The sequence below is a fragment of the Arctopsyche grandis genome, chromosome 7, assembly GCF_051622035.1.
Source record: "Arctopsyche grandis isolate Sample6627 chromosome 7, ASM5162203v2, whole genome shotgun sequence".
In the NCBI taxonomy this organism is placed as follows: Eukaryota; Metazoa; Arthropoda; class Insecta; order Trichoptera; family Hydropsychidae; genus Arctopsyche; species Arctopsyche grandis.
In genome coordinates, this window is record NC_135361.1 from 18,461,285 (window position 1) to 18,486,732 (window position 25,448).

At 35.9% G+C, this 25,448-nt stretch overlaps 1 protein-coding gene across 1 annotated transcript in view; it reads right to left on the minus strand.

Moving 5' to 3' along the window:
• The window catches only part of NK7.1 (homeobox protein NK7.1), a 138,188-nt gene that overhangs the window by 75,748 nt on the left and 36,992 nt on the right, over positions 1-25,448 (minus strand). Inside the window, exon 3 of the mRNA XM_077434176.1 lies at positions 13,524-13,822. Within this exon, the coding sequence (XP_077290302.1) occupies positions 13,524-13,822 (299 nt within the window). The remainder of the gene's footprint in view (positions 1-13,523; positions 13,823-25,448) is intronic.

Here is a 25,448-nt window from a genome sequence, read left to right on the forward strand (position 1 = left end):
CGACAAAATGTATCTATTTGCAGTAACTTCTTTGTTGTGCATTTCAATATTTGCTTTAAATTGAGCACTTAAAAAATTTTCTATACGAGGTCCCTTTCCAAATTTTTTAAATTGAGCAGCAGAACATATGTGAGCTTGAGAACATTCATGTCTCTTGCGCGATTTACTTAAATTGTTTAGGTCAGAAAATCCAAATTTACTCCAGACATTCACTTCTTGAGAAAATAAAATACATGGCCAACAGAATAATTTCGTTAAGTGAGCACATCCACAAATCCATGAAATTTTTTCGTATGTTTCTGTGTTAAAATACCTTTTAAATGTTTTTGTTTTAGACTGAATATTTAATATTGGTGTGGGTTTGGGGCTCTTAACAATAATCTCCTTTTCATTAAATGGGAGAGAAGCAAATCTTCTTTTCAGCACATTTTCAATTAAACAATTGCAATTATTATTGATCTCGACGACAAGTTATTTTCGATATCCATATTAAAGGCAATAATGAAAACTCGTAAGTAGTGGAACAGTAAACTAAAAATAAAGTAAGACGAAACTAATTTAAATGAAAACATAATTCAAAAGTAAAAAATAACCAACTTACAGTATAAATGATTAACTTCGTCTAAAGAAATGAATCGGCTAGCTTTTTGATAAATAACTTGGGGCGTAGCGTGCGGAAATATCGATCAACAGCGGCTTCCAAGTGAAACTCAATAGATAAGCAAACAGAGAAACCGAATCCACCGTAGAGGTTAAACAAGTGTCAACGCGTCCGCGCGAATAAGACAGCCTCATAGTGCGCATGCGCAAATGGGATCGGTCGCGACTCCGAATCCATGACGCGCGCGCACTTCACTCAGCGTCTACTCGCCAGCGTCACTCGCCTGTGGCCGGCCTATGCGAATGCGGCCTATGCGAATCCTTAATAAAAATTATCAAAAGATCCTATATAATGCATCATGTAACAAAAAACACGTGATATGCGAAATATATATCATATACTACATCATAATCACGTACATCACTAAGAATACATCGAAGCGAAATTCAAATATTTATTAAAAATACTCTTGGCTTTTTAAAGTTATAGGGGATGCGCCGCATCCACCGCATCCATGGACCGCACGCCACTGGTACATATGTATATGCACATACATATATCATGCTTACAAATTTATGTGAAAAGTTCGACAGTATATGTTCCTTCGAGCTGCAAATCTCGGATACAGATCGATTTGATATTCACGATTTCAGAGAGTTTCATTCATTATATGGACCATTATATTTGAAAGCGGCAGAAGTACAATTTTGAGTTGCAAAAACACTATTTCTGTTCGACTTAATTCACAAATTGCTATCACTTATTTTAATTTGATATGTCCAGAATCTCGGAAAAGCAGAATATACATACTACACACCACCATTTTTTTAAATATCGTTAAACGCAAAAAAAATATACTATGTTTTGCGAAATATTTCTTGAAATGAAGCTAAGTGGACTTATGCCATTTTCAAATATAACGGCTCATATACCGACTTTTTACGTTCATTTTTTAATTTATATTTTTTAATGTTGCCATTACGGCTTGCCCCTGAGCGACACATATGGCAATAAACTTGTATACATATACATTATAAATTTGAAATCATATTCAAATAGTGGTAGAATAGTTTTGCCAATTTTATGAGCGACCTTTTCAACAATGAAATCGAATAAATTGACAAAATCTGATCAAATAAATGGCAAATACGACCTAATTTGAGTCAAATTATCCAAGTCTGACCACCACAGAAATACTCCAAATGAACTATTTTCAATCGAGGTCAAACAAGGGCTTGAACCCAGGAACCTCTCGATGCTTAGCATTGACACAACCACCGAGCTATACGTACATATAATATTTATAATGGAAAATCGCGAGAATAATCAAGTATAATTTTTTCATTTAAATTATCCTATGGAAGTAATGTACATACATTATGATAAGACATTTCGATGGACCGAAAAATAATCAAATAAGTGCGATAGACCATGACTTTTTTTAAAAATAATGTCGATAGGTAATTGACTGATCGATGAAAGAAGGATATATAAAATTGTAAAATAATTTTTTAGAATGAAAAACAGAAAATATTTTTTTTGTAGTTATCTTTATATATGTATATATGAAAATTTTGATTTGTATTCGGCCCACTGAATATACCACTGTATTAATTACCGTCACAAACAGATAAATCATAATTTACTCAAAATGTATGACATTCAATATTTCAGTATACTACTGTTACTACATATATGTATTATTCTGATAGCAGATAAGTACGAACTGTGAGTATGCACTGTTTATATAAAAAATCGTATTATGAAATTACACCCAAGATTGAACAGCACTGTCCTAAGATGATATGTCTTGATTAATCAAAACATTATACATCCATGAGATAGATACACATTATTATAAATAGACACACTAATTCAAACTCAAAATCAATCACAATACATACGCAAATGTACATATGTAAATATAATGCACCACTCTCAAAATGACAGTGCGAGTTGAGGACTATGATTTAAATAGCCGAGGGAAAGCTGGGAGTGGTTGATCGGCCGGAGGAGGGCGAAGGACCGTCTCCGGAGAGTGATGTCCCTCATCAGAAATAGTCTGGCGAGATGCTTCTTACGAAAGCATCCTCGAAATAATCGATCCCATTAATATATTGTCGAGCCGGGGCGCGCGCATCCGAGTGTCACCTCGACGCTAAATCATATTAATTGACGACAGGTACAGGCCAGCTAGCCGGGGGCTTAGCTCTCGTCGGCGACCGCCATTTGTCAATCCATCGGGTGCTGATGCTGTTAAAAATAGCGAAGCAGGATCGTCTCTCTTGCAATCCGACGAGTGGACCGATCCGTTGTGCGCGAGATCGATGGATCAATTTCGTGCCGCACGCCAATCTCTATAAATCTCTAGGCGACGTAATATTTACAGTGGATCTACAAAAATAACTGATTGAAAACTCATCGTATACAGAATTGATCTGTAGTGTATCTAAGCCAAAAATCTGTATCGAAAGTAATTTTAGACATAGCGCACACCAGCGATCCTGCTCGAAGGACAGTTTATAATCATGTTTGTGAAATTTTTGGCAGAGTCGTAAACATCAAGCGTCTTCCGACTTCCTTTCCTTTTTTAGATCACATTTTTATACATTTATAATTGAAAGTGTATGCATATTGTAACCATAAATAAAATGTGAGTTTGATAGTCTGCGACGAGAATGAATAATCAATACTGAATATTACATACATATGTATGTATTTCGATTTACAATACTGTTCAAAATGTAAAACGATTCTATTTCTTAAGAAACACATTAAGCTTCAAATTAGGCTGAAACTATTAATCGACATAGAACAAAAGCTTAATGTGTCATGGATTTTATCTACATACGTTTAAAATTCTTGTCATTCATCTGGAGCTTTTGTGCAAAATCTGCACATGTTACTATTCAATTCATCACATGTGGAATGCAAACATGACACGCAGTGTGAAAAAACGTGTGATATATTAACATACATATGTATGTATGTATGTATGTATGTATGTATGTATATTTCCGGGTTCTTAAGTTTAAATGGCTTTCGAAGAAACTCACTGCCCAACGCTCTATAGTTCTTGGACATGTATAAATGTATGAACGCTCCTCAATATTGATGCGATTCTATGGTTACTACGATTTATCAGTATTATTTTACATACATAAATACAAAATTTTATTTTATGATACGTTTTAAAATATATCAAGAATTGCTTTAAAATATCTTACCCGGAATTGGTTATGAAAAATTACGCAGATGTAGATATTAAAGTTAAAACTGAGTAATCGCAGTGCTGTCGCCTTTACGACGCGTCTTCATCCAAACCACACCCCGTTTTAAATTTATATCAGTCGGTTTGATCAAAATCGCTCGACCGGAAGTGATAATTTAATTTTTTGCGATTTATTAACGATATTGCGCATATTTTACCGAGGAGCCTTGACAAACGCTGGCGACCGCAAGCTCGATACAAAAAATAAGCGATGGCCAACTAGTGGTCCATGTCACAGCTAATAAGGTATTTCCGGCTGTAATTCACTTTTATACATTTTTTGCCCTTATTTTTGTTACGTCTGTTAGACACGTCTCTTCCATTTCTTGGCTGAGTTTAAACACTCAGAGGGGAAGAAAATGTGTATACATACATATATTTATACAAACACAATATGTGACTACGTTAACTAGTTTGTAAACAACAGTAGTGAAATTTAAAATTATCTTTCACTGGCATGCTCTGTTCAAGACAAAAAAAATGACTACATAATGTATATTTTTCTATAAGTTCCGGATACACATAATGGTATACGGTATATTTTATTTTTTTACATAGATTGGACATGCAAAAAACGCTGGTATACTTAGTCTGTGCCGTCGCGATCCTTTGCAAAACTCACCCCCTAGAGTGTTTTCGGTGGTATTTAATCCTTGTATTGACATAACTTTGACAGTGATCGATAACGGCGATTCCCATATTCGATTAAATGTAGGAGAAACTTTCTTCTACATTCGAATAAGTGTAGAAGAAACGACCTTCCCAGCTCGAAACCACGAGCATGTGCATGCCGTACGATTCCGTGTGCTTGCACATCTGAGATTTTCGCACAACTAACAATAACCCCAAAAATAATCGGCACTATTCAAATAATTTAAAAATGAAATAGAACTATAAAAATGTATAATGCAACAAAATCCAATTCGTATTTCTATTACACCATCTCGATTACATTACAAAGATTTGACGATCAATAAAATGTATATCAACATGCAGAAAAATATGAGACTTGCTATTTTAAGCAATAACTCCATTCGTAACTTTCCGTAAGTCAACAAATGATAATATAAAATAATATACCTCATATTAATTACATTCATAAAATTAAACTCCGAAACAACTTTTGTTCTTATATTTTTTATTCTTTGGTAATTTTACTCCATACTTTTTACGAAATACATTCATTCATTATACCTATACATTAATAACAATATCATAATATTATACATTCATGACAAAAAGTTCTAGTTTAAAAGTTTAGATAGTTAACATCTACTGAAATGATTGTGAAATATTTATAAATAGATAACAAGACAGATCTAAAGTCAATTTTTATTTTTATTTTACCGACTAATCATACATAATAGATAAACACGTCGAATACATGACACATTCATCACCAAATAATATAATTGAAGCCCGGCTCGGTATTTGCGAGCGAGATTAAAAATTTATTTAACCCATTAAGTGTCACGCTAGTTAATGCAGTTTGTCAAATCCCGTTTGCTTAGATACTTTCCTGGCAATTCGAGCTCTATATATACAGAAGGTGTCTCATAAGCCGAGAGGGGCCTCACCCAGTATTAATAATGACAGCGAGGTTTCGTGGGCTTAAAAGTTTGACAGCGACCGGCCGAGACTTATCCGACAGCTCGCAGGGTTGTCGCAATCGATCGACACGAATATAATATATGACGGCTATTAATTAATATATTTAATATTTTTCTTGGGGGATTGAAAAAGCACGAATTCATTCGCACGCCTCGAGAACGTTATACGATTTAATTGAGCTAAAGTGAAGTGTTTCCCGGAATTTCTTGGCTCTTGAATAAAATATGAGATACATATGTGTTTGTCGTCGAGCGTTTAAAACGTTCACCGTGTGAAGCACACGCGCATCTAAGTAGCAACGTGAATATATTAATGTTGGACAGGTAGTGCTAAAAAGGAAAAATGTGCACGTGCAACCATTTTCCGATGGTTATACATTCATAGTACCTTCATGGAAGTTGGATTCGTTTAATATGATAACCCAAAAGGTTATTGATGTCAAGTTGTGGTGGCTTGATGCTAAAGATTTTAAAAAATCAAATACAAAACGCAAACCTTAAAAAAAAAAGAGAGCTTGAACTAAATTTATCATATTAGAATGAGATAAACTAAGGAAACTGCATAGATTGCAATTTCAAGATAGGCAGAAAAGTAACATGAATAAAGAAAGATTATTTAACAGTGGTAGGCAAAAAGTTGACGATGATGATTTGGCAATATTAACTAATTGAATTGAATTAACTAATTGAATTGCAATAAAATATATACTTAATAACATACACATATAAGAAGTACACGAAAGAATGTAAAGGCGTGCAAAGAAGGCCTCAGGCGAGATGGGTAAATGAATTTTTTTATTTCAATTAATCATACACACTCGCCTAACAGATTGCTCCAAAGTGGCGAGTGTGCTAAACAGATTAAGAATCGGGAATTATATATTACATATATTAAATATATAATAATTACATACATACACATGTAAATCGAAACAACACCTGACATCTATGGTTAGACATTACAAATATCGTGAACAATACGATCAATAACACTTTTCATGTAACAATACGAATTTTTACATTCAATAATCAACCACAGAGACATCTATGGAGAGAAATCTGGCGAAACCTGAGATATAACAATAACTCAAGGTTTTCAATAGAAAATTGGATAGGAAAAGCCAATTTTACAGGAACCTTTTCAATGAAAATGAGAAAAATTGGCAAATTCTGATAAGAAACGATCGACCTTGACAAACCAAGGTCTGGCCAACAAGGAGACTCTAGAATCGAACTCGTGACATCTTGTACGAAAGAATACAACACTCACCACTAGACCACGCTGTTGGTTGATGGAAGAGAATTGCTCAAAACAGAGACGAATGGAAGCGTGTTGGAGAGGCCATTATCCAGCAGTGGATGGCGAATGACTGTGATGATGATAATACGAAAAAAAAAAATGAATTTCTTGCTAATTATTTTTTTCTTTGTATTTAAAATGAATGTACATATGTATATATATATATATATACAGACATATTTACTTCTAAAAATCAAAATTTTCAAAGTATATCATTACATTTCTAGAAGAAAATAAAGAATAGAGCTATGACAAAATTTCACGTATTAGACAAACTTCATCGAAGAACTGCACTAAAACAGCATTAAAATCTCAGAAGCTTCAATAAAAGACTAAATCTTAGCTTAGCTGTAGTTATATTTGAAATTATTAAATAAATATTTCGATCTACAACATGTAACTATGTATACATATGTATGTACATCAACGGATATACGACTATACTATAATGTGGATTACTATGTACAAGCCTTATAAGTTCCCTTATATGTAGTATACCTATAAAGGAACTAATCAATTTCTAAATCCTCCAATTATGATCGCTATTAATATAAATAGAATCGTGATGGATGCATATACTATTGTAAACATAAAATGATACATAATAAATTTTATATATCACATTTACACGAGACCGCAAAAGTAAGGGAGATTATAAATTCTCATTAACCCGTACGTTTATTTTATTTCAAAATCAAACAAATCTACAATTTCAATAAATACATTTTATATATTGATATTTATGCAATCGAGTTGACCTCCGTTGGGAATCAGATTGTTGCCATTCCTGAATATGACGTCAGCCCAACAATCGTATTAGTCTTCATGAATATTCTGACCGTATGAGAATATTGGATTTAACTTTACGAGGCCTCGCTTTATCGTGCATTTAAATAAATCAGAACTGCGTACTATCTATTACATATATACTATTAAAAATCTCAAATTTAACTCTTAAACTGTTTATAGCCAAGTTCGTTATATCCATTATGATCCATTTATGGCTTTCGTTATATAAATATCGCGCCTCTGAAGCGCACCGGGCCGATCGATAAGCGATTAACGACCCGTTTTGAACGGTCTATTAAAGACTAACCACCAACATCCTTTTCCCATCGAAAGTCACTCATTTCTCACACAATTCAATCAACCGGGATTTATCGGGAAAAAATGCACAGCAATGTGAATACGTTTACAAGAGAAATTTTCAGGCTTACTCATACCTACATATGTATATGAATGTACAAATCTATGATAGAACCCGGTTTGAATACCTAACTGTCGATTCATGACACGATAGTGCTTCCAAAATTGAAGCATGCAAAATAAATCGGTGATATGACGAAGTACCAAGTTTCACGCCATAGCCGTAGTTCTACTTATAATAAATAGCTGTATTACCCGGCTTCGCTCAGTATTTATAATATAAACCGCTTAAACATGACTAAGCTAATAGTAAACATTTAATTAAAAAAAAAAAATTTAAATTAAAAAAAAAATAAAAAAAATAAATAAATAAAAAAAAAACAAAAAAAAATCAAAAAAATCAAAAAAAAAAATTTTTGCCTTCTAGGGCTTCGCCCTCGGCGCCCCCTGAGGTTTGCCTTCTAGGGCTTCACCCCTCCACGCCCCCATGAGCAATTGCCATTTAGGGCTTCGCCCCCATGATCAGTTGCCTTTTAGGGCTTCGCCCCTCCACGCCCCCATGATTAAATGCCGTCTAGGGCTTCGCCCCCCTTAGTTAATGCTTTTTAGGGCTTCGCCCCTCCGCGCCCCCAAGATTAATTGCCGTTTAGGACTTCGCCCCCTTAGTTAATGCCTTTTAGGGCTTCGCCCCTCCGCGCCCCAATGATTAAGTGCCGTCTAAGCCTTCGCCCCCATGATCAGTTGCCTTTTAGGGCTTCGCCCCTCCGCGCCCCCATGATTAATTGCCGTCTAGGGCTTCGCCCCCCTTAGTTTATGCCTTTTAGGGCTTCGCCCCTCCGCGCCCCCATGATTTAATGCCGTCTAGGGCTTCGCCCCCCTTAGTTAATGCCTATTAGGGCTTCGCCCCTCCGCGCTACCATGATTGAATGCCGTCTAGGTCTTCGCCCCCCCTTAGTTTATGCCTATTAGGGCTTCGCCCCTCCGCGCACCCATGATTGAATGCCGTCTAGGGCTTCGCCCCCCTTAGTTAATGCCTTTTAGGGCTTCGCCCCTCCGCGCCCCCATGATTTAATGCCGTCTAGGGCTTCGCCCCCATGATCAGTTGCCGTTTAGGGCTTCGCCTCATAAGGCTGCGCCCCATGAGGCTGCGCCCCCTTCGGGGCCCCATGCGGCTGAGCTCCATAAGGCGGCGCCCCATAAGGCTGCGCCCCATAAGGCAGCGCCCCATAAGGCTACGCCCCATAAGACTGCGCCCCATAAGGCTGCGCCCGATAAGGCTGCGCCCGATAAGGCTGCGCCCCATAAATCTGCGGCCCCTTCGGGGCCCCACGGGGCTGCGCCCCTTATGGCGCCCCTGGCGGGGCCCCATGAAACTACTCGCCTTGCGCCCCCGCGGGGGTGAATCCATTGAATCGAAAAAATCAAATCGGCGCCTATGGATCGAAAAAAAAAAATCGAATCACGTGTTCGATGACGTCACCAATCTACGGACGACGACGAAGGATACATACATACATATATACAAAGTCTCTTTCCAAATTATATATTAGATTTTCTCCGATTAAATCCGAGTTTAAAATTAGAAGACGTCCGTTATTAAGTGTGAAACGAGTTGATTGAAATCCGCGCAAATTACACAGTTCCGAGTGTTTGTCCGTCTGTCCGTCCGTTCGCTTGCAACACGCTAATTACAGACCGCGACACGTCCCACTAAATTATTCCTCGCAACCGATATATAGGATAATATAATGTTACCGGTAAAGTTCACAAGTGCTACACGTACAGACCAGACGTTTGCAGACGACGTACGCTCTAATTAAGTTCATTATGCGACTACCAAATTAAATTTTTGGACAGAACATGGCGGAAAATATGCGGCGACTGTTTTTTTTTTTCACAAACCACAAACACTTTAAATTAATACATAAAACTATGAGAGTCGACTACAATTCTCGGAAATTTTCGATAAATTGGCAGACAAGTGCACTCGAAAACGATGCACGGGTTTGAAATAATTTAATATTCACGTTCAAGCTTAAAATGGTTATTGATCAATAGATTAAATGCTATTGATATTTACGTAAAAAAAATGAAATTACCATTTAAAATACAAATTATTTACAGTCACTCTCCAACACGCTTCCACTAGTCTGTTTTGAGTAACTCTCACCCAGTGGTGTCACCCTAATTTTGGAACAACGGGTTTCCAATTTTTTTCAATTTATATATGTATGTATATATTTATATTATATATATTTCGAAAAAAGGTATTTTATCTTTACGTGCTATGAAATCTACTGCGACCATTTCGAAGTTGAAAACAATTCTCAAGATTTGTAAAATTTTTGACAAAAATTATATGAATTTTTAAATTTCTAATGGTTTTCCGGAAACTTTTGATTTTTAACAATGGGTTTTCGGAAAACCCATGGAAACCATTAGGGTGACATCATTGTTCTCACCCATATCAACCCACAAGTTTTACAAATTACGTCTAACCATCTTCCTTGCTGCCTTCCTTTAAACATTCTCTCGGGTACCATTCCAGCACTTCTCTTGTCCACCTTTTGTCCATTATTCTAGCCACGTGACCCACCCATTACCATTTCAATCTATTCACTATATTCACTAAATCCACTACCCTTCTCATACTTCTCACCCACGTATTCCGCTTCATATCGTTCCTCATTATGCCGAGCATACAGCCCTCCATATTTCATGCATCATGGCATTCAATGTCTAAGTTACACATCTTTCACAAGGTCTTTTCCTTAAGGCAAAGTGACATTTTTGATCTAAAAACGGCATTCATTCGTTCAAACGCACTTTTTATTGGTCATTCTTTACTACGAACATGACTTTTATTTGTCCTAAATATAAACAATTACTGATAAAGTACACATGTAAAATATTTGTACATGTGTCATTCATAAGTTATCCAGTGAACTTCTGAAGGTTTCTCGAAACCCATTGCTCAAAATTTAAAATTTCTAGAAACCTATAAACAATCACCTGTCAATAATATATTTTTGTTTTATACCAAATTGGTAAATTTGATATTTTATGAATGCACACACACACACACTCACACATCATAAATGAATCAAGTTGAAAATTAATAGATTGTTCAATAGTTATGTTAGTTTTTTCAAATGTTTTTGTCAACATTCATAATTAATAGGCGGTTTAAAAAGAATTGCGTTGTTTATCTTCAAAATTAAAACGTTATTAGTTTTGTCGGTTTTCAGTGATTTATATCCGAGTTATATTTAGGTGTATATAATTTTTTTGAAGAAGGAAGTTTATTTCTAGAGTTCGAAAAGCGTATTTTATAAATTCGCTTTATTCCGCGGCGAAAACTAATTTCGCATACTTCGCATGATAAATCTCGAGAGACCGTTCATTCACGTGTTAATGCGACAGTGCTAAAATAGTGAGGAAAAATTCGTGAAAAATTTACTAGCGTCCGACAATAAATATCGCAAAAAATATTACGACCTAATAAAATAGTAGTTCGTGCAATAAATCTTTCATTCGTCCAATTCCGCCCTAAATTTACACTTACATATACATACATACTCGTACATTCATATATATTACCCCCGATCGAGCGAAACGGCTCTGTAGACAAACACAAAGTTGACCGTTTGTTTCCGTTACGATCTTTTAGCCGAGAAAACAACGATCTAGCTGGATATTCAAATTAAAACGGATTCAATTTATATCCAGAATTCGAAATATTCCAATGAATTGCCGAGCACACTAAACTTTGATTGTATTTTAACCGTGCGGAATCCGCGCTGCGTGGCGTGCAGCACCAACCTCCATTGAGATATTAAAGAGATTGATGATGGCGATGATGTGGATTATCCGGATGCGGGGGGAGTGTACTATGCCGGGTTGGAGGTAGGGGTGGGAGGGGGGGGGGTGGGCACGATCATCGCAATGTGATGCCATTAATTGAGATTTATGCCGCAATTAGCCGACGGCGCTGTTGTTCCCGACAGCCGGACTACCCCTTTCTCCCTATCTCCTAACCCCTTCTCCGACCCCACCCCCCTAATAAATATTTGTCAATTCGGACATTGCGCGGACACGGTCGCCCTTAATGCCCCACATGCGCGACGTATAAAGTGCCAATCGAAAATCTAGATTCATAGCAGAATTCGTGTGGTCGTTTGTGTAGCTATAAATTATGGGGCTGATTGTTCTATATTCGCTACCGACTTGACTAACTAAACTTGTAACACAATTGTCTAGTTCTCAGACACGCCCTTCTTGCAGTGTTAAAGCCTCAAAGTTGTTGTACAAATCGTTCACTCAAAAGAGACCATTCTTACATGATATGGAATTATTTACATACATACATACATACACACATAGACTCGTCGGATTAGTCTAGTGTTTTACTATTTACTATTACTTCTAATAACAATTCAAATTACTCAATTTAACACTATCCATTTTTCTAAGCTCATTCGAGTAAGTTGAACTGACAATTATGTATGTATCTAAACACCATCACAACTGAATAGTATAGGTTTAATTTCAGGCGAAAAGTTTTGAATTTTTTTTCCAGCAATCAATTTCAAAATTATTATACATATTTGAAACTATTATGAGTGGCATAACAGGATATTTATAATATAAGATAAAGCATCGCTTATCATTTATACCATTATCAGTGCAAAATAAGTTTTACTTATCTGCGGTCAGATACCATGCTAATATTAAAGATACGTTGAACGCATCCTAAGAAAACTTGTTTGAAAATAAAATAAAATACTACCTATGAGCATATGCTAAAAATTAAAGTTACAATTTTTTTACAGACTACTTTTATAGCCAAAATTACAATATAAAACAATTTTATTATACTTCATATTTTAACGCTTAGAATAAAAATTAAACTGATGACGGCAATAAATTTTCACGTTGGCAAAATTTTTCTTAGAATTTTTCCCAGAAAATAATGACAAACTTTTGAAAAATGTAATATGAAGAACCAAGCATTAAAGAATAATATGAAAAATTTACAAACATATCATAATCTATTTGACAAATTCTGTAAAGTAAAATACCTACATACTTTGTTACCAGTTATGATATAACACGCCAAGGATAGATAGTATAATATGATAATGCCTACAGAGCATTGGAGAGGTAGCGCGACCATTTTAAGTAAGAGGTTCAAATGTCATTTCAGGGTTCTAAAAATTTTGAAAAAGGGCTAAAAATCTCTGACGTAGACAAGAATTCAACGGAAAGAGACAACAGGCAAAACTTAAAATTGAAGTGTGAGCTCCAACGCCGCGTTTGCGGTCTCCGTCACCACCAAGTCCTGCGAGGGTTGAGTATGAGCATGAGCATGTCTCGCGTATATAATTGCTCCGGTGTAATTATGCTCAGCTGCTGATGGATGAGCAGAGCGGCGCGGACCGCCATTTAACCCCCTAAAGTAATTTGAACTCCCGACTACCACCTAGGTACTACTGCGTACCAACACTGCCGTGCTCTCCAAATTATTCCGTCAGAGTGATTTAAACCCCACCTCGCTGTGCCAAAAATCACACACATCCAACGAACGACACGTACCTGAGTTTCGGTGACGTTCAGCAGCTTCGCCATATCGGTGCGTTCGCTCGAAGACAGGTACTTCTTCACCTCGAACAGCTTCTCCAGCTCGAATATCTGCCGGCCGGTGAAAGTGGTCCTCGCCTTTTTCTTCTTTTTCGCGTCGCTCTCCGTCTCCGAAGAGTCCCTGGATGCATCCTCGCCGCTGACCTCCAGGTTGGTCGCCACTGGGATCTGCACCAGACTCGGTACGGTGACTGATTGCTTACTAACTACAGGTGTGTCTGTCGACTTTTTCCTTTTCACAGTCTTGGTAGGTTCTGTTGAAGATAAAATATAAAAAAATCATACATTTGTGGAATTTTTTTTAACAAAAAATAGAGCTTCATCAATGCTCACAATTTACGCATACGAAAAATATCGTGTAAAATATATCATATTTAGATTTTAATTTTTAGATTTTTCTTAAAGTGAAAATATATTAGGTGTAATTAATATCTCAACTATGGAAATATTTAAATTATATTAAATAAACGTGTGCAGTAGGCTGTAGAGCGAAAACGCGAATTTTCAATTTTCATCGATGGACCTAGTGGAAAAATTTTGTCTTTGTTTGAGGACAGGACATTCCATCGAAACGACGACGTGGAATTCTCGTTTATCAGTAAAAACCTATCAGAATCGACGCAAATAAACTTCAAAAGGTGAGTATTAAGTGTTTATTTATTTTTTTAAATAGAAAAAAAATTTAAACTATTCTCAAATAATTAATATACGAAAGACTTTTTCAAATATTTTGACGAGATAAATCGATTGGTTGGTGGCACATGACATTGTTTAAAATCAATGAAATTTTTACCGTTGCCTTGATAAGACAAAAGTTTTTCACTAGATCCATCGATGAAAATCCAAAATTCGCGTGTGTGCTTCAGGCTAGTGTGCAGGGAGGATATATTTAAGATGGTGCAAATTTTGTATGGAACAATCTTAACTGTCGAATTAGATAAAACTGAAAAATTTCAACATAAGATGACGGATTAAATTCAACTAATAATCATTTATTATTTGAAAGTAGACAATAATTTTTAAAACGTTTAAAAATTAATCAAATCTTTTAAACAAATATAAATATTTGTATTTATTGTTTGCCCAAATATCTTGAGACGTATAAATTGTCTATCAAAATAATTCTGTTATATCAAAATTGAGGAAAAATAAAGTCTAGATTTTAATTGTTTGTCTTATAAATTAAAATAAACAAATATTATATTCGAAGAACTATACCTACAGTTGCAAAAAAACGATCGGATAAGAGATAAAAATGACCACTGATACGAAAGCCATGTGAAACGTAAAGGAGGTATGTAAAAATAGACAACATTTGAAATTTTATGATGAATTGATAAAAAAAAATGTAATAAGGGTCTTACGAAATAATGAAATTATATAACGACAATGTCAATGGTTAGTTTGAAACAATGAATAGAATCATTCACAAAAATCTAAGCTATTTTGCGGTTTTGGACAAAATTATAAGCAGGAATCGTATGACAACCGATAACAACTATCGCAACGGCTGCGCGTGGTTTTCAACACGTTTATCTATTTTATTAAAAATAAAATATCCACAATTAAAACAACATAATGTAATGTGGTATAATCCGCGATAGCTCAGGATTTTGGTATGTGAAAATACACTCGTAAAATACACAATAAAAAGACTAACCGTATCACAATGCCTACATACATTTAACCGAAAATACATATATGTATGTACGTATTTTTAAATTAACATATTCGTGAAACCAAAGCCTATAACATTCCATTTTCTCTCGATAACAAAGACGGTAAAAAGTTTGAGCGTTTTTTTTCGGTTCGTCTTTATGTAAATGACTTATTGTAATAGAAATGTCAGCGATATTAACCTTTCATAGGTCGCACGAATACATTTGATCTCATTATGCGAACGTAATGGGCACGTCCTATCAATATTAAAAGGAGCAAAATAATACAAAAAAACACAAAGCTTTTTCATATATTATTGGTTTTATCAATGGAACCGATAACACGAAAAAAGCAATAAGATCAAGCCCAAAACGTGTAACTTAAATTGGCAGAACCTATTCCACCATTCAATCGTTAATAGCAACATACACCTGGACTATTTTGTTTATATCGTATTAAGTGGAACTACCATATGAGCCGTTATAATTGAGAGTGGCAAAAGTCCAATTTTCTTCATTTCGAGAAATATCTAGCAAAACATTAAATATAAAGTCTTGCGTTTAACAATATTTAAAAATACTGGTGGCCTATACTATTGAATACGAATTAAAGTCAGAAACGCATATATTGAATATCGAATTAAAGTCATAACAATTTGTGAATTTAGTCAAACAGAAATCGTGTTTTTGGAACTGAACATTGGGCTTCCGCAACTTTCAAATATAGTGGCTCATTTATTGATGATGCTATGATAGTTGAGTATTTCGGATATCATAGTAATGAGCTGATTGAATTTCGAATGAAAGTTGAGTCAGATAAACATAAAGCGATAGATGGTTTGAATTAAGCGCCAAATTTCATCAAAAGATCGACAAACTTCAGATGAAAACGAATAGAAATAAGTGTCACATTCGAGTATCGTAGATCTACTTATTTTCTAGCACTTTGTCTGGTTTTGACGAGCGTGATTACAAGACAAACGCCCCTGCATTGTATGTAACACGCCGTAGTCAGATAATGGGACACATGTTCCGTTCGCGGGACAGATAAATGGCCGCCGTTTAATCTCCTAAGAATTATATATAATATATAGTTATTTGAAAAAAAAACTGAACCTAGACCGCAACACCACAAAACAAAACAGGATTTCCCATCGTCGAAGACAAGAGAGACCTCGACCATGTATCTGCCACATTCGATGTTTTTCAACCGCGGACTCGACAACAACAATCTCGAAAAATCCACAAAGCCGACAAGATTTTCCGCACGCGCGCTACCCAGAGACCTACATATGTATATTCTTTATTTTTCCACTATTTTTCTCGCTTCGGAATATCTCGCGGATAAATAAATTCGTTTAGCTTCTTGTGTATGAGACGTTGAAGCTTTCGTTGGCCGATGTCCCGCACGCGTGATATATCGCGTGACAATGTTTCAAAATTTACAAATTGAAATATGGCTAAGTGATTTGACCCCCCCGTATATGCTTCTGGCACACCATGCTCATCTATTATATCTATCTAGAGCGGAGATGAAAAAAAAATGACCGAAAGAGTGACTGCTTCTATATATTATGTATATGTACCGATGTATAACCGATGCTTGTTCTTGGAATGTTGTGTTTGTGTGCAATTTATATCGATGCGGAACGTTTCTAATGTAATAGTTTTGATTCGGTAAGAGCCAAAGTGGCCTGACAAGCGACATTTTGGCAAACGGACAATCCCGTGTCCTGAAGAAGGGAACGACGTGGCATTAAAACGTCATGCGGGTCAGTTGACACCAGTGATACGCATTAAAATCACAAACTTCAAAAACAGTGTTATAGTTGGCATAAGCAATAATTATACTCATCATTTATCACATATTTGATAGATATAATACCACAATGATACTCATATATCGAAAGCGTTATGCAAGCATTCATCATTTCACCCAAAAGTTATACAAAGTTAATTCAACTAAACATTTCGTTTAGTTTTTCTGTTTAGATCTCTACATACATAAGTATGTACATACATCTATTCAATAATTATTCATATTTATATTTAGGAAAAATAATAGACACGTCCGGTAATAAAGAAGAAAAAAAATAAAGAGACGTATATTTGGACGATTTAACACCGTTTTTAAATCAAAAATGCCACTTTGCTTCACGAAAAAGATCTTCGATTAATCTGTTTGGCCAGTGATGACGTATGGATATGAAACTTAGACATTGAACGCCAAGATGCTTCACAAAATCCAATGCAATAAAAGATGTGTGGAATGCTGTATGCTGGGCATAACAACGAACAATAGTAAGCAAAAAATGTGGATCAGAAGTACATATGGCAAGGGTATAGTGGAGAGTGAAAAGATGGAAATGACAATGGGCGAGTCACGTAGCTAGGAAAATGAACTAAGGTGGATGAAAAAGTGCTAGAATGGTACCCGAGAGAATGTAAAAGGGTAAAAGGAAGACCGCAAAGAAGATAGGTAGAAGAAATTAGGAAGCATAGATTACGAAATTGAGTGAATGACATATGTATGTATGAATCGTGTTGTTCACTCAAGCAATAAAATCACCGTGACCAGACTGAACACCGGCAGCCGATCTCGCTGGTCGGTTCATTTTATGACTTGGGCAACCAGTGAGTTGCCGAGTGTGGCACGCTCCATAAAACTGCATACATTTGATCTGGGCCTAAATCAAGCGGCGGGTAAATAGTAGGGATCAAAGTTTAACAATTCCAAGCCATTTGAATAAGGCGCCTTTACTCTCCGTTTCTATACATACAAATGTACTTGACTGGTCGGCTTGGTACTAGCATCATCATAGAAATCATTCCAGAAACATTTTCCAATATCTCTACAATAACTTATCTCAACTCTAAATTCAATATTTATTAAATGCAAATTAATTATTTAAAATAAAATTATTATTAATTATTATTTTCAATTTAAATGATTTTGGTTTCACTACATACATATTATGTACATATTTACATAGCTCTGATAAACATAAAACTACTAATATTTTCAAAATTGATGACAAATTATATTCCAGTATAAAAACGAAGAGTTCATTTAATGAGAATTGGTGAAATCATGCCCACCGACACATATGTTCGGTCAATATCAAAACACTCACGGGACACTTCTAACGTCCATGGACCGTTGGTAGCCAGCTAGCTACGTATCTGCTGGCACATCGTTTTAATTATACACTGGTGAGTTATGGATGGCATAAGGCTTCGGTATATTAGCACAGCTTTGCTCTTCTATAACAAACGAGCTGGCAGCCAGCTCTAGCTCAAACGCAAACATTCGCCAGAGTGACTTGTTACTGGCGATCGGTTAATTGGGGATTAATGATGGAACAAACGGCCGGCCACTACACAATAGTCGACCACGAAAATGACGAAGCACATCCAGAACAGCATCGAGATGCTAAAAGGTCGAGAATATCTATCTATATTTAATAGAGCTCATCTGAGTCTGAGATTAGGGGTGCCGATGAAATTGATCAAACTTGCAGCTCTCGTATTTATTACTCAAACCTTTTTCAATATTCAAAATAATTTCATCATTAATAATATTATATTCATGTCTTAGTGATAGCTTATCCCTTTGAGTGCTGACTAGGGTTTCTGATTTCCCGGACTTTTTCAATTCCCGGGACACGGGACGGAACCCGGGATCGTTCCCGGGATTTCCGGGATCCCAGGACACACTTAAAAAACTTTTAATTTTTTTTTAATTATCGGTTTTTTCTTCTGTCAGCATGTAAATTTTAATTTATTTTTTAAAGTCGAGGTTATTTCTATTTGCGTTATTTTATATATCTGTCTTTGATAACTTCTTATTTAATTCTTCATTCATCGTCAAACACACAATTGTTCCATCTTCATCCTAATCTAAAAGTGTTTCTACCATTGAGAAATCGTCAATACAAGAAGGATATACTCGCTTCATAATAGTTTCACCGTAGGATACACATTCACTTTTATTACAACACTTAAAGAATGTTTTGTTCGGTTTAAAATTATAATTATTTAAAATTTGTGTTAAAAAAATCAGTTTCAGGCTTTCTCTTTCTTCGATTTTAATTTTCAATTCTCGGAATAATTCATCGGTAAGGTCAAGTCCTTCGGTATTGACATTTTCCAAAAATAGAATTACAAGAAACGATTTTGGCCAAACGCACAGAACCATTATGCTCATAAAACTTCCACGTTCAGGGAATGCGCTGTACTTAGTGCTAAACAACAAACCTTTGAGAATATTTTACAATTCTTTGTGTATTTGATTTATTATTTCCCTTCGTGTAGACGTGAAAATGTTGTAAATTTTCAAGATTTTTTTTAAATTCAATTCCCACGGTTCGAGATAAGAATTCCCGGGACTCGGGACACCAAAAATTCCGTAAATTCCCGGGAATGTCTGTCCTGGGTCGACCCGGGTCAGAATTCATAGTGCTGACGTATTTTCTGTTAAAAGCCGCCACGCTGAAAATTTCGCCAACATTTCCAACGAGAATTATTTAGAAATCCAATAGAAAGCAGGTATAAAAATTGTAGCTAATCCAAACAAACCCTAGATAACTACTACCAAGGATTTCGAGTTTAGTAAAGGTGTGTTTAGACTCTCTAATATATCTTGCAACAATATAAAATAAACAAAATATGTCACATGCAACAATATAAAATAAAGAATAAAAAATAATGAATATATTTTTCCAAAACTAGCTCCATCTTCTTAATTTTTGTTAAAATGTAATGCTCACAATCTAAATGCCAAGCCACAATCTAAAATACTCGACGAATGAATGACACGGATTGCACAACCCATGTTCAATGCATTTTTTTTCAATGCTACCTGAAAAGGCTTAGCGGGTAGTAATCTTGTTTACTTTGTATATGTTCAAAATACATCACCTATCGACGTTTTTCAGGCTCATGGATTTGTTGGAAAAACGCTGATAGGCATTGTCAGTATTCGAAAGCGTTGGTCAGCATTCAACATTTGAAGACATAAAATGCATTTAAAAATTGATCGCGATCAAATGCTAGTAGGTAAACTAAAAGTAGTAGGCATCCCTATTACTTGTATTTGTATTTGGATTTTAAACTTCTGTTTGCCCAAGCATCACTTATGAGCAACATGATTGTCCTGAGGGAATTCCCGGATTGTCTCCATTCATCGACCCAACTTTACGAGGGATCTGAAAAACGTCGGCTAATGTATCGGGAACATTTCGACGCATCAAACTAAATGCACATTGCCTAGCATCCCGCGGGACCGTTGACGAACAGACTCGACGGATCTTCGACGGAATTTAACGGTGGCAGAAACGAGGAGTGGGTGTGTGCATTTCAAGTCAAGGATTAAAAGTGAGGCGAGTCATCATTAGCATAAAGGGTCGACGAGCAGACCCAGCGACGAAGGAGGGCTGTCATCTATCACAAAAGTGAAGAGATGGGGCAAGGGGAGAAAAAACATCCCCCAGAGACCGACCCCGTAGCGGAAGTGCTAGGGGGAGTCGAGAAATTTGGAAGCGTTTAAAAGCAATTTGAAACTGTCCAATATAGTTGCCATTTTTTACCTCGAACCATCCATCGCCTGACAAGCGGCTATCAATTTCAGCATTAATAAGCTCAAAAGACGCCCCCTCCCACGTCACTCTGAAATGCTTATAAAATTTTATTTTGTGATCATCTTTTGATCTTGGTAAACTTTTAATAGTATCTAATTTTTAATGCCGAAGAAAAAGTAATTATAATACAATACGTCAAATACTGTAGAGTACGTTTGATAACTAAACATTTGCATATACATATGTATGAAATATAAACTTGCATTTAAGATACAAAATGAACTTTAAAAATAAAAAACCCACATACACACACACACACAATTGCATTGAAAACCTTTGAATTAAATGGATGCGTTCACAACCCTTCGGAAAACCCCATTTTCATCGTCACATCCGTCTGTCTATGTGTACTGAAGGGGTTGAACATAAACGTAAACATTCTCCATTATACATACATAGATATATATCTTATATTATATATGTATCTCAAAATATTTCCATATTACAAGTTCAGCGGCTAGTAAGTAAACTGTTTAGAAACGTGTATATTACATATAATAAAGAAACAAACACCCACACCAACTAATCTACATTATCCAAAAAAATATTGAAACAAGATGATTTTGATCAAAACGCTAGAACGTCAACTCATCCAAAAGAAAATATTTTCTTGAGCCACAAAATCACTCTCACCTAAGAGGTGCGCTATTTTTAAATAATAAAAACAAGTGAATTTCCACTGATCATACTTCGTTAAACATGAAACAGCTTTCGGAAAACTCATTCAAAGTTTTAATTGTCGACCGAATACTATTACGAAGCCATGAAAGAGCAGGTGAAATTTCCACAAATAAAACAACCCACACACACACACACACACGTAACAACTCACTAATATAATATGATATTCAGTTTATTTGCGGGAAGGAGAAACAGCATCTCGGTGGTCGGTCGTTCAGGCCCGGACTAATTTATCATCGGCCATTTATTGTTTTGTTTGCGTTTTGAGAGCGAAGTGAGACGGAGATAGATATACGAAGTACTATATGAAGTATCGTCTCGCTAAGCTAAATGTTTGATTAATGGCCACCAGCGACAAATACCCGGCGCGTTCGGTCTTTGAGTGCATGTCGGTGCATTTCATCCCGATTGGCAACCCCTGGCACGTCATATTATCAAAGAATGCAAACACACGTGGCGCAAAACGAACCGCCTATGTAGCTAGAGGCAATAAGGCAGAGCCGCACTCGGGCGTGCACGACTCTCACAAATTAACACAACCTTTGATCACATTATACAGTGGGAGGGGGGGGGAGGGCGCTGTGGGGGACGTTCGGGGGTTATAGGGGTGGTTAGGCGGGAGTTTAAGTGCCGGGAGGTTTAACGTTTCGATTACGGGCTGTCCTCCTCCCTCAGGACACGCTTCAGCGAAAGGTTCGCCTTAATCGGGTTGACAGTCACACCCGTTTCCTCGTTGCTCGAATGTCGAATAATAATAACAAACGCAAATCGATGGACCGTTTCTTATTTTAATATTCTGTTTACACTGAGGGATGATAGCAAACATAATTTTTTACATTATCTATGTTTATATGCTGGTTAGAATACAATTGATTTTACATATAATCATCATCAACATCATTTTTACACCCCATACTGCTGATAAAGCTAACGCCTATCCAATATGTTTTCACACGTACATATGTACTATCTTACGCCATATACTTCCTTCTTTTCATTCGTCACGTATCGTCCTTATTTTCTTCTGCATCTTCTCCGGTGACATTTCCTCCATCTGTCATGTATTCACTTTTGCCAAATATTCTACCAAATGTCAATTCAACCTTATCAATCAATTAGATACTGCATTCAAGTCATAAATTCATTGATTTGTAAATCGAAGCATTTTTAACAAAAATTACGAAAATTTTGTAATTGAAACAACGGGTTCCCGGAAACTTTAGATTTTAGCAATGGGTATCTGGAAACCCTCGGAAACCCGCTGAATGACAGCACTGATATTGTCTTTCCATACTTCTTTGCGCATATGTATGTATGTGCATATACTTATGTACATGAGTTTATTGATTGGAGCATTTTTGTGCTCACTATCGAAATTTCAGACCCATGCGTTCCACCGGTAGAACAAATTGATCAAAAGCTTTCTTCTTCAAACGTATCGAAGTGTTTTAACAATTCATACATATGTATCTCTAAATGTTCCAAGCATACGTATAGGAAAAAATGTGATAATTTGGTGGTTAGGAATAGCATTCTTCTCCTATTTAAAAACGAGTGATTTGTTTTAAGCGTTGAATTATTTTTTTTATTTTATGACACAAAATATTTTCTGATAATATTTTCTACATACTCGCATACATACGTACATATATTTCACAACAGTCTTTTGTGTAATTTAAATGGGAGATAAAAACGACGAGGCAATATCGAATTACCACCCACCAAGATAGAAAGAGATTTCGCCTACTATTAAATACAACTATTAACGTCTTCACTCTAGACAAACAATTATTTACCAGTGAATTAAACAAACATACTCTAACGGGCTATCCTCGGCCATTTTACCACAGCTAAGGATTTTTTAAACAAAATTGATTTAACTCTACAAAATATTTCGAATGGTTTGAGACGTCAAAATGCTAAAATGCTACCGCGTACATCGCTTTCGTATTATTCAATGATACGCTTGTAAATTCGCTTGCGTAAGCTTTGCCCTCGTCAAGTAAAACAGTTACAAAGACTCAGACGTCCAAATCAAAAATGGCAGACAAGCTATTATATTGTGCGAATATAACGAAACATACATATGTATTATATTATATAATACAAAAATACATATATAATATATGTAATACAAACATAAGTGAATTTGAAAAATGGTGAACAAAAATACACATGTTTGATCACAAAAACTCACTACGATTGCAATATATAATAGAAGCATTCTAAATACATACATATGTATGTACATACATATGTATGTACATACATATATGTATGAGCCGTTATATTTGAAAGTGGCGCTACTCAAATGTTCAGTATTTCTATTGGACTAAATTCACAAATTGTTATCAATTATTTTAATTTCATATATACGGAATATCGGAAGAGAAGTACATATAAACGTATTACAGGCCACCAATATTTTTAAATATTGTTAAACGAAAAACATTATATTTAATGTTTTGTGAGATATTTCTTGAAATAAACAAAAGTGGACTTTTGCCACCTTCAATTACATAAATATAACGGCCCAAATACCCGAATTAAGTTTTTCAAACCATTTTTTAAGAAGTCGAGTGTATTTTAGTAACACTTTTAATTGTATATAACGTGTAATATAAATTGTTATATAGTGCTATAAATTGACAATTTATAGCATACAAAAATTCCTATTTCTGCGTGCTTCGAGCAACGGTAAAAATGCGCAAATCGTATTCACTCATGTGGGCTTCTATCGCACTTTCTACGCAAATCTTATCACGTTTCCAACGAAAAATGCGTAAACAATAATTACCGAAGAACACACTCAAATTAACATTAATACGATTTCAATAAGTGCACTCGTACAAAAACGGCACAACGAGTTTTTGCACCGTTGCGCTCCGAGCGCACATGATGTAATCATCACGTTTAGCCCGTCTCGTTATACATACATATGTACATATACGACGCGCAATTGACGAAAACCAAACACGGAAAAGTCAAATTGAACATCATCTCAATCGCACTGCGTAACTTGCGCAACGCAGCGGTCATTCGGAAAAATCTCGGTCGAAAGTTGCGAGAATTTCCGCCGGTCCGTTTCGCGCGCGCGTTTTACGACACCGTTAAATAGTTGCTTTGATGAGGTCTCAATTAAGTTAACGGCCGCTTTTGAACCGGAAAATATTTATTCATCGCGTAAACGATTCACATGTGGGTGCTGAAATCGTTAAACGTCCACTCTGCGACCAGGGACGATTAAGACACGCACATCACGTCAGTGTTGGAATTAATGGAACTCTACAAATCGATATTACATATATACATACATACATACATACTACATACATGCAAAGGGCAGGGAAGCCTAATGGACGGATCTCACAAATTATATTGTAAATAATTACTGTATCAATAGTCGTACAACACGAGATTTGATCTCGGCTTATGCGGTGCTACCCCGATTGAGTCGGTCGGAATCGGATTAGGGTAGGACTACAACATACGCCATATTAGCCATAGTAACCACTTGGAAATACTCTATACTACTATAGTTTCACTATAGAAAAATTGTAAAAATTAAATATGCAACATATTTATGTATACGTCTACCTACCGTCATACGTCTTGTTACGCTTCGCACCTCATATTATCCATTGGAAAAGTCTCATATTATCCACAGTGTAGCTCAATGGATTAGTTATTGCATACCAGTAGAGAGAAGTCGTATGTTCATGTCGCGGCCAAATACGCTACTGGCTATTTAAAACACGGATCGACCGTTTACTACTAGAATTTTCCGATTTAACTAGCTTAATTGTTGCGACGGATCCAATAAATCGGTACCCTCCCCCCAGTTTCTTGCAAATTCGAGTTTCTAGGATCTCGAATTCGTTCTATTTCGCTATCTACATACA